The 20649-nt window shown below is 43.7% G+C and overlaps 1 protein-coding gene across 4 annotated transcripts in view; it reads left to right on the forward strand.

Moving 5' to 3' along the window:
• FBF1 (Fas binding factor 1) overlaps nucleotides 1-20649 on the forward strand; it is a 612463-nt gene that overhangs the window by 144238 nt on the left and 447576 nt on the right. For all 4 annotated transcript variants that reach the window (XM_085616959.1, XM_085616957.1, XM_085616961.1 and 1 more), the window contains one exon: nucleotides 8896-9029. In XM_085616959.1, the coding sequence (XP_085473085.1) occupies nucleotides 8896-9029 (134 nt within the window). The remainder of the gene's footprint in view (nucleotides 1-8895; nucleotides 9030-20649) is intronic.

Genomic DNA, 20649 nt, shown 5'->3' on the forward strand with positions numbered 1-20649 from the left:
CCCCTGCACTCAGATCTTGCGTAGTCTGCCTCACCTGAGCACCGTCGGGCCCATCTGCTGGATCGCAGATGCCTGGTGTGCATCTCTGGGTCCGTTGCATTGTACCCATCATGTCACCAGGCCAGCTATTGGTTCGGTCTGAGGGGGCACCGCTCCTCCACCCACTCACAAACCTCCGCCAGAGAGTCGAAGAAAAAGGCGCACTCCTAGAACATAACCTTCAGTTTGTCGTGATAGAGCAATATGGAATGTGTGTTCAGATTTCTCCGTTTATGTTTAACCTCAAGAAAGGACTTGTGTTGTTGTTGCACCATACATGTGTAGTCTGGAAAGATCATGATCTTCCGGGACTCAAACCCAATGGACGGCTGACCGTGGGCAAAAAGAAGGATCGCATCCCGATCATGATAGCTCAGCACATATGCAATGAAAGGACAGGGTGTTGCCCCCATCGGAGACCTTTGGGTCAAGTCTGTGAGGGCCGTGTCAATGTCCATACAGGAGGACAGGGAGTCCGGTGGCATGACAGACGTTAGCAAGTTATGCAGGAATTTCTCTGGCTCCAACCTTTCGCAACCCTCTGGGAAGCCTACAGAACTAAGGTTTTTCCTGCGGGCCCTCACTTCAGCGTCCTCCACTCTTGAAGCTAGTTCTCTTGTGACCACCTACATTTTAAAAATGAATTGTTGCTGTGTTCTGACATAGTCCTCTACATCTGAAACTCTGACCTCTGCTGCTGCAGTCCGTTACACCAAGTTCCCCAGGTCTAGATGAAGCAGCATTACACTGGGCGGACCTCCCCAATACTTGATTCCGGCACCTCGTGGGACTGAGTGATACCTGCCAGGAATGCGTCCATATCCATTGTTGGTGGAGTCACCGGTGGGGAAGGGATGGTCTGGGGCTGTGCAGATGCTGATTCCGGACGCACGACCTGCAACCCCCATGGATGTACTTGTTTATGTTGCTTTGCTTCCCCATTGGTGGATGATTGTCTTTAGTCATCTCTGTTAGAACTTCAGTTTCAGCGCTGATGCAGACGTGGCCCACCAGCCCTCACCAAGGATCCGGGATGGGTCAGCACGAGCAGTCGCTCAGGGAAGAGGGACAGACGATGCCAACCACTAGCAGAAATCCACAACTCCCAGGGGTACAGTCCACCCCTGCACCTGCTCGCCCTGCAGTGTCCCTTTCCAGTCCAACAAACGGAGGAGTACACTAACCCCAGGTATAAATTTAGACTGCCTCAATGTCTCATTACTACCCAAATCAGTTAGGTCATGAGCTACCCCACATGCCCACTCCGTGCGCACTCCAACCACCAGCAGAGGACCTGGCGCCTCCAGGGCCTACAGTGTCCTAAGAGACCTCGTCCCTTGTCAGAAGCACATTAGTGTCAGAGGCAGTAGGGCAGGGCGTCTCAGTCCAAGGATCCAAGTTCAGACCCACCTGGGTCCCAAATGCCATCTTCTTACCCCAAGGGGAGGCCAGCAGGTCCACACCAGAAAACACGTGTGCTTTCTAAGGAGGGGGAGGCCGCACTTTGTCTAAGCCGCTTCGTGACTGGGACCACGCATACTCTCCCCCATAAAGCCCACTGTCCCCCACTTAACACAGCATTGAAAATAATCCTGAAGGGGGAGAGGGGGCTGTGTTCACTCGGGCATGTGCAGCCCCTCCTCACTCCGCCCCACTTACCCGTCCCACTCAGCCCAGGCGGCGGCCCAACCCGCAATGTCGCCACCTCAGTCCCCCATGCCCAGACACGCCAATCCACTGACCAGGCACGGCTTGCTCGCGACCCTCACAGGCCACAAGAAGGTCGCCATCTCTTTTTAGCGGGCCACGACTTCTCTGCGCTCCTCTCGATGAGTGTGGCCCCTCAGTCCTATCCGGGGGCAAGGAACAGAACTGTGATGCGCAGTTGCGCTGATGACCGTGAACAGCTCTGCACAGGGCCTCAACGCTTTTGTACCTCCGCAGCCGTAAGGATCCCTTGGCCCAACCCAGGTAGGCCTCAAATGGTGGTCTCCACTCCAGGCTGGCGCAGGATGGCAGCAGCCCCCCTCAATCCCCAACGGGGACCAGAAGCAGTCCAGTGAAACTCTACCGCCCAGATGAATGCGGGCAGCACCAACCAGGTTTGCGCTTCCTTTGCCACACACAGCCGCAAGAACCATGCGGTCCGACTGCTGTAGGCCTCAGCTGTCAGCTTGCACTTCAGGTCACCTCAGGGTGCCTGCAAAGCCCACACAGGGGCAGCGACAGTCCCCTGGGGAGGTCCAGGAATCGCAGGAGGAGTGTCTCCACGTTCTTGCCACCAACAATCAATAGGATCGTGTCAGGATTATTAAAAGGTAGGTCAGAGCTCGTTGAAAGTTCTGCTGTCATGTTTGGCAGTTCAGCCACGCCCCTTAGTGTAGGAATCCTGAGTGTTGTCAGTGATTAAATAACCAAGTCTTGAGGAGTTTTCTGAACTGAGTGAGGTTAGCGCAAGAGTGGATGTGAGGCAGCAGTTTGTTCCAGTGATGGGGAGCCAGGTAAGAGAACGAGCGGCCACGCACTCTGGTTTTATATATCCTTTTGGGGCATAATAATCGATGGTCGCTAGATCTAAGTTGACGGGTGGGGAATATAAGGCTTTAGCTTCTTTTTAAAGTAGACTGAACCCTTCCCCTGTAGTGTTTTCAAGATCATACACAGGAGCTTAAACACTGCCCGTTTTTTTTATGGGCAGCCAGTGGAGCAGTCGCAGGAGGGGTTCAGATGGTGTCCGACGGGGACGATTTAGGGCTAGGCGAGCTGTTCTGTTTTGCACTACCTGCAACCTAGAGAGTAGGCCTTCCCTTAGGGAATTGTCATAGTCCAATCTACTCACTAATAGTGCCTGAATTCGAGATTTTGTGGCTGAGAGAGGTATCCACGGGAATACCTTTTTGAGCATTCGCATTAGGCCAAAACATGTGCTGAGATGCTTTTCACATGTTCATCCATGGATTGCTTGTCATCCAATATGACACCCAGATTCTTCACCCTTTTTTGGGGGGGTTGGAGGCTCACCCAGCTCAGGAGGCCACCAGTCAGCAGACCAAATCCCGTCAGCCTTTCCGAATAGGAGCATCTCAGTTTTGTTTGTGTTGAGCTGCAAAAAGTTTGCAGTCATCCACGCTGCTGTTTTTAACATGCAGTTTTACATTTTTTCTTTAGAAACAGCGGGGTTGGGTTCTATAGGTATTATCAATTGTGTGTCATCCGCATACGAAATGGTTTCAAAACCACATGATCTGATAATCGTAGCCAAGGAGGACACAGGTTTTAAAAAGAGTGGGACTTAGAATAGATCCCTGGGGTACCCCTTTGTCCACGATCGTGATCTGAGATGTAGACGAGTCTAGCTGCACTACATGTGTTCTGTCTGAGAGAAAACTTTCAAACCATTTTAGCGCCATTCCACTGACACCAATCTCACTTAATCTTTAACTAGGATTCGATGGGAGATGGTGTCAAACGCTGATGACAAGTCTTGGAGGATCAACCTGGTTGGGGTCCCCTTATCTAAGGCCAGCTTTATTGTGTCCGTAACTTCCGTTGGAGCTGATTCTGTGCTATGTGATGTGCGGAAACCTGACTGGGAAGGGTCCAGTAAATTATTCAATACTAAATATAAATTATTTGAGAGGACCAGTCTGTGCTTGAAACAGCAGGGGCCTGCGGAGTACACTTGAAAAATATGTTTTTGAACCGACAAAAGGAGAAATTAAACGATAACATACCAGCCTTAGGGCTTGATTTAGATCTTGGCAGATGGGTTACTCCATCCCAATGGTGATGGATATCCGGTCCGCCAAAATATAAATCCCATAGGATATAATGGGATTTATATTTCAGTGAACGGGATATACTTCACCAGTGTGACGGTGTAACCTGTCCAACTGGATCTAAATCAGGCTCTCAGTCTTCACAGTTAGTCAATGCCATAGAAAATTTTGTTTGTGAATTGTCAAAACAACGAAGTGAAAGACTGGCAGCAAGGAAGAACTTAACTGTGCATAGCTGCATGTTTTCACTTTCCAGTTCTTCACAGCACAGACGAGCGGAAATCAGGCACACAAATGATATTTATGATAGTACATTGGGAGAGTGCAGATTAATTTGAGTGTGATTTTCACTAAGCAGCAAGTTAATGTTAATTTTGTACTAAAGTCTCATCTCCTGTTCTAAAGGAGCCCAGCTCGTTATCTACTGTTCCAAATGTTTGAGCAAACTGATAACTTCGAAGTTAGACCAAACAAGTTCACACCCATGCCTATGCTGCAGGCAGACTATTGATCTAAGACTTTACAGGAAACAAGTCAGAATTGGGAAAATGAACAAGAAATACTAAGCTTTTATCTGCAATTTGTGCATTTCTGTGCACACAATAAAAACATGTGTAAATATATACACATTTTACGTTCTGTTTTCTTGATTTCAATTAGTGAAAGTTAGCGATTTGCATGCTACAAACTCTTGAAAAGTCCACTCCATGTCATGGTAATATTGGAATTCCCACATATACATGATGGAATGAGTAAAACGTCTGGAATTCTTAAAGGAGAAAAGATGTTTTGTTTTTGCACTTATGACAACCTACTCCAGGACCATCATTTCCTGCTGCACAGGTTTTTAACAGGATACACATGAAGGCACACATGAAGACAGAGAATATATTTCTTAGGTTTGTTTTCTGTTCTAAAGGCATTCCTGGCGAAATTATACATGTGAAGAAGTATTCTACTACTTTTTAATTCAGAGAGAAGAGACATCATGGAGAAGTACTATTATTAGTAACTTTTCATTGTTCCCTCCGTTTTGTTATTTATTTGTCTCTCATATTCCACAGAAAAAACTTAGTAGAGGTCTAACATATCTAGAATGCAATTTTATAGAAAGAGAACAAAACTACTTATGTGGCCTTAGTAAGCTGTATCATCGATTGGTGGTATATGCCTGATTAAAAATTGCTAAAACCATCATTTACAGGACGGTTGTTTCTTGTATATGTTAAATCTATGAATGTAGTTTGTCAAAGACTTCATGCTTATTCTAGTACAGGAAGCAAAACAATCCATTTGGGTCCTTTTCAGATATTTCTTTGCAGCCACATGGGCTACTTGTAATCCTTTTTCCGAACACTATTCTTTAGCTACAATAATAGTACATTTGATTTATGCACTCCTATGCCGTTGTGTCTGTGCTGTACTCGAAAAATGGGGATGGTGAGATTTCGACTCTTGTGATTTACAAGGTGACCCTCATGAGTATCACCTTGTAAATCACAAGAGTAACAGCCTTATTATTCATTGACGCAAATAATCTTTGTTGCAAATCAAGATTACGCTATTGAACTTCTGCACTTAATAGCGCTTACCTCGGTAAAAATATTATACAGTCACATCCGATATCTCACCAAACCCTATTTTTCGAGTACAGCATGGATACGATGACATATTGAGTGCATACATCAAATGTACTATTATTGTAGCTAACCGGAAAACTGTGTGTTTGTCTGTCTTGTTTTAATGTTTCTTCCTCATTACAGATAAATCTTTAGAGGGTACTACTCTCTAAGCCCATAGTGCACCTTAGCGAGTGCAGCACATATTCGGTCACTTATAATTTTTTTGACCTCACACTTTATACACATAAGGTCCCGAAGAAAGCCAGATCATTTTCAAGGCCTGGCTGAAACATGTTGACCGCAATGGATGTGGGAGATCATAGTTAACTCCGTGCACATCCGCCGCCTTGTTTTTACTAATGCCAAAGGCCCACCTATTAAACAACCCCTGTGGGTAGTGGGACCCGAGGACAGTTTTCAACTCACATTCACACAAAATCACAGCACACTCATTCACCAAAACCCACCCCGCTGTAAACAGGCGTAGCACACCCCGGGCACGCTCGGTGCCACCGGGTGGGGCCCGATGATGAAGCATGCCACCAACTAGGTTGGTGGGTGAGGGCTTTCATAAAAAAAAGTTTTTCTTCTCTTTATAACTGCACAGTTTCTTTTGCTCTCTTAACATTAGCTACTTCCTATTGATTGAGTAAATGTTCGTAGGGGAAGAGAACTAGCTTTCTTCTTCCTCCCTCTCTTTTTGATACTAAATGTTCTAGAGTTGCCACATGATTCTGATAGCCCATCTGTATCTGATTCTCAGACATTCAAGACCAAAGTAGTCCCCTCATTCTATGGAATGCCCACCTTTGTTAGCAGAAACCTCTGGTTTTGCATCCCTTCCTTTTATGGCCCATCTTAGGCACTTGGATTTTGAGTGATGGTTTACAATCACTTTAAAAAAACCTAGTGATCACCCAGATGCTAAGGGGCAATTTACCAGCCATTAGTATGAGGACAGATGGCCCAGATTTGTCATTGCGCCTCATTCCACACAAGCAACCCGATTGCCTTCTTATTTGGGTGTTTTGTTATTGACCTCATTCCAAGCAAGCAACTTGATTGCCATTTTATTCGCGTGGTTTTACTTAGTTTTCAACCGGATAAGTTCTGATATTCAGGTGGGTGGACTTTTGCAACATTTAATTAGCCTTTTACTGTGCTGTAAATGTAATGTAATTTCCCATCAGAAAGCTATACTTGCACAAGCATTAAGCACTAAGGGAATTTTAGGACCCTATGCCTGCCATGCCTGGCTTAAAGTTATTTGCGGAAATCTAGTAAGTGAATTTCAAATGGTTTCTGTAGACATTTTGCGAGGAATGGTAGCTTCCCTTCATCAACCCATGTTTAGTTGGGTTTTCTGTTGCTGCCTGCCTGTTTCCAAGATCCAGAACAAAGGAAGACTAGACAAGAAAATTAGGACAAGTTACTCATTAAAGTGACATTTGACTCTTTTAGTCCTTATTAATATTTAATGTTTGGTCTGTAGTGCAGTTGTAGCTCTAAATGTGTAAGTGGGCTTTACATGTGATGGAGTTAAAAGTGGTTTTACTTACTAGAGGAAGGAAGGGGATCAAGAGGGAGGACGATCATGCTGGTACACATACTTCAAATGTATCTGGAAAAGGTAGATTTTCAACTGTTTCCGCAAAGCAAGTAAATCTGCTCAATTATGAGAAGGCCAGAAAGAGCGCTCTATTATCAGGTCCCAGCTTCAGACATGGACTGCTTTTGAGTCCAAAGAAGAGTTCTTGTCTGATGTTTGTTGCAGGAGTGATATCTTGATTTGTTGTCCTCGCTAACCACCAGATAAGTTGAGAAGTTATGCCAAGAAGGCAAGGGAGTCTTGGTGAAGAGCTTTGTGAGTAAGGCAGCTGAATTTGAATGGTATTGAGGCTTAAATAGGTAGTCAACGAAATTAATTTAGTATCGGTATGTGATTGGATTTTCTTATGGTAGGTTAGTTGAGTTGTATTTTTGAAGACCACCTTGATAGGAGTGAGATATGAATGACCAACACCTGAGGGTACTGCATTGTTCTAGTCAGTTCAGGAGATCACCAGTGGCTTTGCTTCCATTTTCAATCTAGAAGATATTTAGCTTTCTTTCAGAGCTTGGAAGAAGATGTTAGCCGAATAGTTAATTGATGTTGGGTAATAAGGTTCATGTGTTATCAACTGTAAAATCCAGCAATTTCATAGATGAGAGGCAAGGGCTGGGCGAAAGTTGCTAAGCAAGTATTTCTTTCAGCACTTGGTGTCCAGCTTATTTTTATTCTGTGGACTGGTGAGTATAAATTCAGGCTTTTATTGGTTTAAAGAAGTTGTTAGACATTCATTGCTTTAGTTTCTTGAGGCGTGTCTTCAGTGTGATGACTTCAGCTTTACAGTACATTTTTTGGATGTCTCATCATATTGGTGTATGCTGAGATCAGACACTTGTATTCTTGTATCTGATTTGAAATGAGTTCCAGATGGAAATTGAAAAGTAACTGAGCCAGTACTGATTCTTGTCGGATTCAGCATTTTATGTAGGATTTAGAGGAGATGTCTTTCCTCCACTTGATCTAACTTCTCACAATCTGTTTAGTTGTGTAGAACTAGGGAGGAGGTACTGAAGAAGAGAGGCTGACTGGGGTATAGGGAGACTAGGCCGGTCTCTGGCTGCTCATGTTTCTGCTTCAGATTGATCACTATTGAAATATTTTAGAGACCAGGCGAGTTAAGTAGTATCGAAGCACTGTGCATTTAACACTACAGGTAGGAGAATCCAAATAGGGGTTAGATGTTTAATTTAGACAATTGTTTGATTGTGAGCCAGTGCAGTATCTTCAAGGCTAGGAAAATTAAGCAAATAAGGGCAAAAGTGATGTAGGATGCATACTTCTGAACTCTATTTAGTTGCAGTAATGTATTGGCAGACAATCATGAACCTGCCCTGCTATAGTCCAGTTAGGACATTACTGTAGGGCGGGCTGGAGTATTTAGATTTGGTTACAAAAAAGTAACTGTGCACCTGGTCTCACTGATTTAACACATGAAGTAGTCACGTAATGATATGTGGTGTACCAGGAGGAAGAAGGGAAGAGAGCTGAATGATAAATGTGCTTTGGAATTGACACTTAGGTTCTAGAGTTGGAAGGAAGATCGAGGTCAATAGATGGCAGACTGTTGTTTGTGTGCAGCACTCATCTTTGTATGTGTTAATTCCCTATTCATGTTTTCTCTTAGTTCGCCCCTAGGTTTGTGAGGATCCACCTTTTAAGCAACATTGTCCATGTATGAATTTCCTTATCCACGTTAATTCAACTATATCTCCAGTGTGTATCCACTTCCTTGGGAAGATCCCTCATTTATGTGATCTGTGCAACTCCATATTTTCCTTTAGAGTCTGAGTGCACCCCCATGTTATATGCCATGTCTAAAGCTTTTGCGTCTCTTTAATTCCACCAGTGAACTCCCCCGTCCAGCACGTTCCAAATTGGATGAGCTCCTTGGGCGCGGGACACCATCCAAGCTTCTGGAGCGACCAACCACAGGAGAAAAGAAGGAGTTCAAATTAGACCCGAAGTACCAAAAGCAACCAGGTGAAAGTTTGCCTTTAAAGAGAGACTACATCATATGATAGGACCCTCTTTCCTACATCTCTACCTCTCTGTCTTCTACCTCACTCCTTCTACTCTTCTGCGTTCCTTGTCTTTCACTCATCTTAAAACATCCTTCTACTTCCCTCCACATTTCCTTCTTCGAGTCTCTCTCTCTTCCTTACTATGTCCATCTTGGTCTTATGCTCCATTTATCTCCTTTCATCTCCTCTATTTCCCTTTCTACCTTGTCTATCTTTCTTATTGTGTCTATCATCTCTTTGTCTCGTTTGGTCACTCTTGCCCTTTCTCTACTTTTTACTCATGCCACTCCACCTTTTTTGCTTCCACTGCTTATTCTTCTACCCCTTCTCTTATACTACCTTTCTTCTATTAAGAATTATTGAACTTCTCTCTTTTCTTCCTTCCTCACTTCTTGGTCAACTTCCCGTCCTTTCCTTACTTTTCAACATCCCACCCTCCACTCCTTCCCCTCATTCACTAACTTCCTGTTCTGTTCTTCTTGTTCTGCTTTCCTGTCTTTCATGTTTACCTCCTCGTGACTAATACACCTTTTTCTTTGTCCTAACTATAGTGCGCCTAATTAAATATTTATAATATTAAGGGGCAGTTGAAAATTAGAAGTGTTTTAGGATGGTGCCTTGTAGTGATAATTAAAAAATGTGAATTTGATAGCTTGGGCAGTTTGAGATTCAGTTGCTGTGTGATGCCTCACCTACCTTAAAACACCACCCCACTCAACCCACACATTAAAGCTGAATTATTGTTTTTACATAAATTGTTTATTGATTCTAACAAAGGAATTCTTCAAAAATACTTCATTAATCTCATAAAATGGACATATTAATTATATCCTCCCAATCTATAAGAATCTGCGAAAAACAATTATGAAAACGGGCACCATAGCACTATCATTGCACTCACATAAACAAAGGAACTGCAGAAGATTAATATGGGTTGTCAACTGCATACATCCAACTATATTATTAATCAAAAAGCTGAGAGATCCTGTCACCCAACCCACATCAAACTGGCACCTCCTGAGCTGATATACAAATGCCTTCCACAAGTAATCTACTCCAGAGTGAGGTCCTCCTGTAATCCAACACCCCAATCCCACTAAGCAGGGCAAATCCTGACACAACTTGACCTACCCAGGACCCCAATATTAAGGACTGATTTCTGCCAATGAGGGATCAGAGGACAAAGAGTGCAGAAGCTATTAGAAGACAATTCATTAAACTAGGCAGGCCTGCTATATACCAGTTAAGACGTCACAAGTAAGGGTTTAGGCATGGTTCCCACATCTGAATGAAGATACCCGCCTGGTCATTGGTCTTGATTGTGATGCGTTCACAGTCAACTATCAGCCATTTTTTATGAATCCAGAAGAGAGGGTGTCCTATATTTTAAGTTTTTGCTTCTGCCAGTGCAGTTGCTAGCCACCTATATCTGTTTTTAGGGACGACCATATTGTCAAGTAATGCAAGTCATTAGGGTGTTGCCCAAAAACGGCATAATGTAGTGCAGCCCCACAGAATATAAGCAAGATGGTATGCACTGTCTCCGCAACTCTAGCACATACAGTGAGACAGAAGATCAGCTATACGCAGCCGGAGCAGAGTCCAATACCAGTTATGAAACATTTTACAAAAAAATAATTTCAACCTGTAAGAAGGTCACTGGGATAGAGTAGGTCTGATCAGTAAAACTGAATTCTAATATGCATACTAACCATTTGATAGGAAAGGCTATAAGACTTCAAGTGTATTGTGGTATCTATCTTTACTATACCCGTAGACAAAGCAGACGAGTTGACTGGTATGGAGAGTGCATATGAACCATGGCACTCGTTATGCTATGTGTATTTGTTAAGCATGCCATCACCTACAAGGGTATCCTGGTGCTTTAGCATAAGGGTGTTCAGGTTCCATAGTAGAACTATCCTAATTGTTTGAAATATGATTGTTTGTTAAACTTTTGAATCTGGACTAAATGAGTTTGTACCCTTCTCTATCACTGTTTGTCTGTTTTTTATATGCAACTTCGAAGCGAGATGGCCTCTACATGTCATCCATGGAGTGTTTGCTACCCTAGGCAATTGTGGCCAATATCATCCTGTCACTCCTCACCCTTCCTGTGAAAAGCCATACACACATTATTTTTTGTAACCTATACATCACACCCTAAAGTAAGATTGTTACTAATTGCAAGGTATGTGCCAATTTCAAAGCTCTCTACACAAAAACATATCTGGGCAGGCACACTCATGCCTGTGGATATACCTACCAGGCAATGTTGAAGCATTCATTAACGAATGAATAGATTGTTTTTAGAAGCATTTGTAATTCAAAATAATCAACTTGGTGTCAGAAATACATCAAAACGTATGTCTGACATGAATTATGAGATTTGTGATCATGTTTTTTATTAGCGCTCTGAAGCATCCTCCACACAGCTTGCACACTGCATGAAAGCAACAAATGTTATGAATATGGAAAGAACATTTAGATTTCCTTTTCACCACTTTTACACTTAAAGGAATAATTGAGTTTGGAAGTCACTCAAGAGTGATTTATTTTAAAGCGAATGTTGACTTACCTTGGTTAACCTATTTAAAAAGTTTTTTTCTCTCTATTATTTTCTGGATGTAAGTAGCAAGTTTTTTTTAAATAAACATTGCTTCAACTGAAATAAGGTAAGATGTTTTTACAGTTTCATAACACTGCTAAAAAAAATGAAATGGATGATAGCAGACGTTCACAGATTGATCATCGTTAAAAACCATCATTGATACATTAACAGTACAGTTATTTCTGATGGATACATCTTACAGTAAATTATTCCTTACTAGTGAATATTCCCCAGGTATCAGACTGAATCCAGAAACTTTAAAGCAGCACTCCTGTGTGTTGGCAGGTGGCATAGTGCGGCTCCACGCTAACGTCGTTCCTCTCCAGAAATGACGAGCGGGGCTGCATATAACGCCACCTACGCACCCTGATGTTAGTTACTTTCTTTCCGTGCCTAAAGATGCAGATCCTTTGCTACTCCTTCGTCTTTCTAGACCCTTTGTAGCAAAAAACATTACCAATATGTAATGGAAATATCACATCCTAAGGTAATCGGGTTCAAGCTATGTAGGGACTGTCGCTATCAGATGTCTTTACAGACACTCGTGAAGTATGCCTATGGTGCCTGTGGGGAGGCCATCTGGGAGAGTTGACCTCTGGTCTCCGGCAGAAGCTCGACTCCACATCAGTTTGTTGAAGTTGAAGGTGATTTGCTTGGCGTTGAAAGACTACCTGCTCACCATCAGAAGAACGCTGGTGCAGGTGCTCACGGACAACGCTACTGCCATGGGATACTGCAACAAGCAATGTGGGCTGGGGTATTGGGCCCTGTACCAGAAGACGTTACGCTTCTGGAAATGGCTGGACCGCCAGGGGATTTCCCTGGTGGTGAACCCCCTGATGTGATCTCTAAATTTAAGACAGACATATTCAAACGCTAAATCTTAGCAGATCAGAAATGGCAGCTACAGCCTGGCTCGATCTTTTCACCACCACCCCCAGAACACACAGTATCAGCACTTTTGCATGCAGGAGTGCGTAAGAAGACACCCTTGCATAGACTTATTCGGCCTAGAGTGGAGCTTAGTGCTCCTGTATGCCTTATTGCCTCTTCCTCTCCTGCCATGAGTTCTGAAGAAGATCAGAAACAACCAGGCCCAAGTCATCCTAGTGGCACTGGTTTGGGCCAGGAATGTATGGTACCCTGAAATCATGGGCATGCGTATCTGTCCTCTGCTCAAGCTGCCACTTTGGAAAGATCTTCTGTCTCAGCAGCAGGGCAGGGTCTTGTACCCATCCCTGTGTAGTCTGCATGTCCATGCATGGGGATTGAGCAGCATTTCACCTTCCTCCTGAGGTCGTTGATTACAGTTTGGCGGTGAGGCATCTCTTTGCGAAATTGGTGCATGCCAGCCTTTAGAACAGGTTTGTGGCTTTGTGCAGGATTCCCCAAATTGATGCACTGCAAGCCAAGTGACCATTATTGTTTTTGATAGTTTTGCCTCTGGCCCAGCAAAGCTTTGCTTTGGGCATTGTTAAAGGCTATTTGTCGGTTCTTTCATCTTTTTTGTGGTTGCCGGATCAGCCTTCTATGTTTAAATCACCTGTTGTGATGCGACTTTTGCGACACTTGTTCCTAACAAAACTCTTTGTACTGCAACAGTGGGTCGTGAATTTAGTTCTCACTTTTTTGATGTGTACCCAATTTAAGCCGCTGCACAGTTATCCATTAAGGCTTCTGATGTTGAAAATGATCTTTCTCATCGACATAACATTGGCTGTGCATGTGACAGAGCAGCAGGCTCTTTCTGTCATCCCACCTTATACAACATTGTTCCCAGATAAGTTGGTGTCGAGTACCCGAGCTTCCTTTCTGCCGAAAGTGCTCACTCTATTTCATGTCACCATTCTTGTGTTCTTTCCTCCACCTCATCCGTCTAAGAAGGAAGTGAGACTCCATTAACTGGACCCTAAGAGAGTCAAAGGGCTAGATATACAAAGCTTTTTTGTATTCGCATAAGGTCCGATTTGCGGAATAGGGCCATTTGAGACCTCAAAGAGGCATTTTGGCAAGTAAGAAACCCAAATTGCGATTCAGTAACATATTACCTGAATCACAATTTGGGTTTGCAATCAAATACCAACATCAGTATTTGAAAGGGGCTTGGTCAGGGAATTTTTTTTCAAATAGCAATTTGGAATGGTATATATTAATATTTTGTGACCAAAATCCGTCTACAAAACATTCATGCTTTACCTACTAGGCAAATGGGATGGTAAGCCAATCGCAAACAGGAAAAAGTCCACCTGGGATCCCTTCCCATTTGAGAATTTTTTTAATAGAATCTTATAAGCCAGTTACAGTTCTCAGGTTTTTTTAAAACACACCACACATAGTTTTACTATATGGAAAATGGGTTGCATTTAACAAAACAATGCTTTATTTAAAGCAATTGCAGACATTGTGGTCTGCTGACCTTAGCAGGCCACCAGCCCTTTGATGGCTGAGACTTATAGTGTGTCAAAGTTTGTGACCTATCTCATTGATATTCATGAGGTAGGCTTAATTGAGCCACACTACTAATTGGGTTTTGGCGAACCGACTTATTAGTAAAGAGGTCAGTTCGCATAAAACAGAATGGATTTAGTAAAAGTCAGTGCGCAATTTGCAGTAACTTTTACCAAATCTTTTCTTAGTATATCTGACTCTTCTAAGCTTTTATATAGATTACACCAAAGAACGTTAGGTGGAAAGATTGATATATAACTTGTTCGATTGTCCCAGAAAATAGGCTTGCTATGTTTCTGCAGTTCCTGTTTCAACTCTGGCCACATAGACATTATGTGTGGATCATCTTGAACTCATTTTCATTACAATGCACATAAATGTTTGTTGTTCTTTATTACACTAGTTTAGATCCCTAACTTGACTACTAAGGTAAATTCAGATTACCTTTAAAATAAAATGTTAATCTTTTCTGGTACAGCAGTTCCAGAAATTGGCCTTAGTCTCTGAATTGTATTACAATGAAGCTAGTCAAATACAAAGCTGAATTGTCATGTTACTGTCTCATCTAATATAATGTGCTCCTAGTAAATATATATATATTTTGTTAAAGGTTTTTTTTTTGTGTTAAGACCGAGGAATGGCTGAGGCAGCGGTCTCAATAGCAATGCTTCACATTTACTTGGTCTTTTAGAAATGAGCACCCTTGCAATAACATATTCTTGCTAGTATTAGTCATATTCTGCTGCCCCAAGGAAATGTCTAGGTGTACTAGGTTTTAGGCCACTATTGAATTTAATTTAGAATAAAAATAGTTGTTTACTTATTCTTCTAGCTAGTTCCATTCCCGGGATGCAGTTTTAAGATGTTGGTCTGTACTACTGTTTTTTTTTTTACATAGGATGGCTAGGCCTACCACAGTATAGCTATTGGGTACTAGTCACTGAAAGGACATGTTAACATTACATTTCTACACGTCCTACTTTTAAATAACATGCAACCGGCCTTTGGAAACTACAAGGACTACGTGGAATGATTTATTAATATTTTAAAAGGATGTTTTGACCTGGCAAAGGGGTCTATTTTGACAGGTCAACTTGCAGTTTTTACACTGCTACAGTCAAGCTACACTGGTAGTTCTGAAGTTTAACTTACAGGCCCTGGGTGCATTTGAATACTAGGGACTTGTATGTAAGTTAAATTTACCAATTAGGAATATGCCATGTCAACCATATTTAAAGGGAGAGCACAGGCACTTTACCTCATGTTATCAAGGGTAAAGTGCACAGAGTTCTAAAAGTAGCAAAAATATAGGCTCCATAAAAATCGAAAAATACGGTGTGACCATGCTGAAAATGTGGATGTCCTCAAAGGCTGACCCCAGCCAAGAGCTAGAGTATACTAATCAATCCATCAATGGACTTCCCTGCTCAGGCGATAAGCCAGGTTGCCACCTCTGTGATGGCACATTTCTCTGCCCCTCTGAACTTACCTGTACCCTTCTGTCAACATGTCTCACACACTAATTTTGGCCATAGGAAATACTTCTGCTCACCAGCAGACCCCACCTGGAAGACAGCTAAACCTAGCTAGCTCACTGATGCGTTCCACTAGGGGAAAAGTACTGCCATGGCCAACAACGTTGTGTGGCCCATTCTGACCCTAGATCAGACTTCTGTCCCCAGTCCAGGGTAAGTTCCGCCTAAAAGGCTGATAACCAACAGAAGCGGCTGACAGTGTGAGGGACCAGAACTCTGGCTATCCACTGCTAGGTGGAGGCTCTAGTCTAACGTCTTGGGTATGCCAGCCTTCTAGCAGTGGGGCTGCCAAGGACTCCCCCAGTTGCTCCTGAAGTCTCTCTTCTTAGGTTTCTCAGAGTGGAGGGGGGGGGGAAACCCTTGGGTGCTATACATCCTCCCTCGACTCTTTCCTCCGCCATCTCAGGGATTACACCTTGTAGATGGCCTGTCAGTTCAGGGTCTGCACCCTGGGACTGAACAGGTGCCTGGCAATCCAGGATTCTAGTACAGATACACAGTACCCCTCAAGGGTGACACACTCGGTCTGTGTCATGCACGGGGATGCCTGAGGCAGGTCAGTCTTATTGTGCCCTGACCCACTGGCCCTCCCACTGTGGATGGCACCCACTTCCTATCCTTTAATCTTCATCTGGGCAACTATTCTTTCCACTTGTAGAGAGGAGAACTAGAAATCTGTGTTAATGGGGTGCCCTAGGCGACTGACCTCATGTCTCTTTTTTCATTAACAGAAGCTCATTGCAACAGATGCAGTCAATGGGCATCTAGGGATTGATAATGACCCTCCTCTAATTAAGGACCTCCTCCCATTCTAGGATAACATGGCTACAAGGCGGAACAAGTCCTGCCAACGGGCCTGGGTCACCTTACAGATCTGTCCTGGGGAAACCAGCCTTGCTACCATTATAGTCTGCCTGGCACATGTTTACCGCAGAGCAGTGACAGGGACCCCATTCACTCTGACCTCATGTAAAGGATGGCTACCACCCTCCAAGATAATGAGCTTACATTCTAGGTTAACTTCCCAACTAATGTATACTAAGGCCTGCTCTATCCTCTCCTCCTGGGGCCACCATTCTCCAGGGCTATACTGGCCACCTTTGTGGAGTGGCCAGTCTCCACAAGTAGACTGACCTGCAAGCCACCTCTGGGTGGCTTCCTGGGAGATACAGAATCATCCTTCTTGTGCCCTGAATGGAGACAGTTATAACATTGATGTCTGGGAATTCTTCTCCTCTAAACAATTTCGGAACCGTTTTTGGAACTTCTCTGTATTACCTTTATGAAGGAGAATCTGAACCATTTTTTTTCCTGTGGCCACTCCTGTTGACACTCTGGTGCTGATCCAGAGGTCAGCTTCCTTACCAAGTTCTCTGGTGCTGCCGTCCTCTAGTGACTTTTACCTTACAGGCATGCATTTTGTACCATATACTAGGGTCGTATATGTATGTTAAATATATTAATTAGGAATATGCCAATTAGACCATGTTTAGAGGGGCAGCACATGCACTTTACCACTGGTTAACAGGGGTGAAGTTTTCAAAATTCTAAACCAGCAAAAATATAAGGTTCGGTAAAAGATGAAAAATACAGGGTGAGCATGCAGAAAAGGTGAATTTTGTACAATGGATCTGTGGTCTCCTATGCGTATAGCATTTGCTACAAAGATTGAAATGTATGTATGTATGGTACTTCTGTATTGTGAGCCTAGCCAAAAGGCAGCAGAGCTCTGCACATAGTCAAAAAAGCAAGCTTAAAGTCATTGAGTAATAGGAGAGCAAGCTGGATTGAGGACAGTTAATGCATTGTGATGTAGTGTTCTTTAAAGAGTTGAGTATTCAACTCTTTCCTGAATTGTAGCAGCGTAGGGGTAGACCTGATGTCTACAGAGAATGTGTTTCCAGATCCTAGGTGCATAGATGGAAAAGGCCTAGTTTCTTGGTTTTTCCTTTGCCAACCAAGTGGCGGAGAACCACCAGATATGGTGAACTTGTCTGCAAGATAAGTCAGAGGTGCTGGTTGGGATAGTTTTGTTAATGATGGAGCTAGTTTTGAAGATGGTAAGGTGCAGGCGGATAAGGAGAGTCAACAGAATTCAATCAAGGTGGGAGTGATGTGATCATATTTCTTTATGCCCTGGATGAGATGTCCTGCGGCTTGTAGGATACCTCAAAGGGGTGTCGGTGTTGAGGCCATGGAGTAGGGCATTACCATAATCCAGATGCAAGAGATGGACACCATTTCTGAAGTTGCTTTCTGGAACAAACAGTTTGACTTTCTTTGAAAGATGACGCTCATACCAGAATGTCTTTTTTTCTATTTACATTTTTTAAAGTAATGAGTTCCTTTAGGGAGAGTTTGATGCCCATGGTTGAATCCAAGTGATTTGGCATTTGGTGAGTGTAGGGGTTTGAAACCATCAAAGTTCATGTAATTGAGGCAGATTTATACTGTATCTTGTTTGTTGTTCTTGATAAATAAAAGGGATTCTGCCCTGGTTGAGTTCAGCTTCAGCTAGGCATTGGCCATCCAGGTTTGAATCATGTGCATGCATAGTTTGAGGCATTGGATGTCTGAAGCGGATGAGACTTTTATAGTTTAAATCTTTTATTAGCATTTTCAAAAATATCCAACGGTTACAGCAGCAGGTTTTAGTCTTCAAGGGTAGACGACCCCAGAGGGGGGCGATACAAAATGTTATTTTGTGCTGAAATTGAAATTAATACAAAAAAATAAAGGAAACCCCTTCAAAACTCTGCCCCCCAAATCCCCACCACCCTTCCCCACTCACCCTCGTGCAAATCAAGAATCATTGTACTGTTGCTGATTTGTTCATTGTTCCAAAGGCTTCTCGGGCTGAGGGGCCTCCAAAAGACGCAATGACACAAATGGGCCCCATAATTCCACAAATCCTGCCCCCTTCCCTGTCAATAAAATTGAAATCTTGTCCATTCCCAGTATGTGCCAAAACCTTTGTAACCAATTTGTATGCGTGGGGATAAGCGCAGTGCCCCAGGGAGCTAAAATGGCTTGGGCAGCTTCCCTTGTCACCATCCCTCGGGTGGATCTTAAGGGGTATGTTAATGGATTCGGGAAACCTAGTAACACATAGGCTGGGAATCGCTGTACCTGTGTGTCTAGATGTTTATCTATGTCATCTAGGACTTGTGCCCAGTATTGTTGGATCTGAGGACAGCCCCACAATATATGTATCAATGACCCTCCGCATCCCCGCCAACCTCTTTCGCTTTGCGTGGGTTTGATTTCATGTAACCTGACCGGTGTGTAGTACCAATGTGTCGTGATTTTGGTCAACGTCTCTGTGAGTGCAGTACTATGTTCAGTGTGGCGGGCCCTATAAGCTATGCCTTCCCAGTCTTTAGCGCTCAGGGTCCGTACTAGCTCATCCTCCCATCTTGCCTGTCCCGCTTGATATGTGTGTATCTGTGTTGGAAGTAAGATAGCATATAGATCGGAGATCAAGCCTTTGTCTGTCGATTTTGTAAGGACTAATTTCTCGTATTGGGTTATGTGACGTTGTGCATTGGCACAGTTTGAAGGGTGTGTGATCCAGTGTCTAAGTTGTAAATAGTGAAATATTTCGGATTCAGGGAGCCCAAATTCTTTGCGCATTTGGGGGAAGGAGAGTAAGCCCTCTGGGTTGAAGAAATGACCCATGGAGCGGCAAACCGACAGTTTACAGGTTGCGAAACCTGTCGCCGTGGTTCCTGGGGTGAAGTCCGAGTTCTCGAAAAGGGGTGTCAACGGGGATGGGTAAGTGGTCAGACCCATCTTGGTGCTAGTGTGGTCCCAGGCAGTCATGGTTGTCCAGGTTATCGGGGATAGATATAGATTTCGGGGCCTTTGTGCTTTAAGAAGAAGCTGGATCTTCCAGAGGGACGTGCCCGCGATCGCTCTATCCTGAAAGAGCGAAAGTTTCTTTGACTCTGGGTGGCTCCACTCCACTAGATATCTTAGTGGCGCCGCTTTGAAAGCTGCTTCTGAGATACCCAAGCCTCCGGCTTTGGGTGGGAGGTAACTCAAGGATCTTTTTGTGCGTGGCTTCCGTCCCTGCCAGATGAAATGCCCTAATTCTGACTGGAGTTTGGCAATCATGCCCTGTGGTGGGGAGAGGGGCAGGGTCTGAAAGAGGTACAATATCTTAGGAAGGATCGTCATCTTACAGGCTGCTATCCGTCCCACCCAGGAGATTTGGAGGTGTTTTCACCTTTCTAGATCATGCCAAATTTGTTGAAAAAGCCCCTCATAGTTACTATCTACTGTTGCTTGGACCGTAGGGACTAGATTGATCCACAAGTATGGAATTGTCTCGGAGGCCCATTGGATAGGGTAGCGGGTGGCCAGGTGATCTACTGTGCATTGAGGCACAGAAAGATTAAGGGCTTGAGATTTATCCATGTTTATTTGGAACCCCGATGCCGACCTAAAGGCTCCCAGTTCCCCCATAAAGGCTGGTATAGAAGTAGCTGGATTCACCAGAGATGCCAGAACACCATCCGTGTATAGGCTAATGGAGTGCCTATCACCTCCAGTAATGTTGTGATGATCTCGGATCCTCTGGGCCATTTGGATCCATATAGAGAGCAAAAAGCAGCGGGGATTGATGACTACCCTGCTGGGTGCCTCTATGAATTGGGAAGGGAGTGGAAGTGTAACCATTGAGACGAACTGTCGCGGTTGGGGCTTGATAGCAGTTTAGAATGTGTGTCCTACATTTGTCCCCGAACCGAAAGTGTTTTAGAACTTGGCCAGTGGACCTGGTCAAAGGCTTTCTCTACGTTGACCGCTAAGAGCATATATTACCCTTGCGCCCTGCCCACCTTTTCTGATATACAATCACAAAAGACATGGGTTTTTGCATATATGATCTGCACATCCACGAATACAGTAAAACACACAAATGTACATATATATTTCGAATCGCATATAGAGGTGCTGTCACGGTGTCAACAATACCCACCCAT

This window comes from Triturus cristatus, chromosome 7 (genome assembly GCF_964204655.1).
Source record: "Triturus cristatus chromosome 7, aTriCri1.1, whole genome shotgun sequence".
Taxonomy (NCBI): Eukaryota; Metazoa; Chordata; class Amphibia; order Caudata; family Salamandridae; genus Triturus; species Triturus cristatus.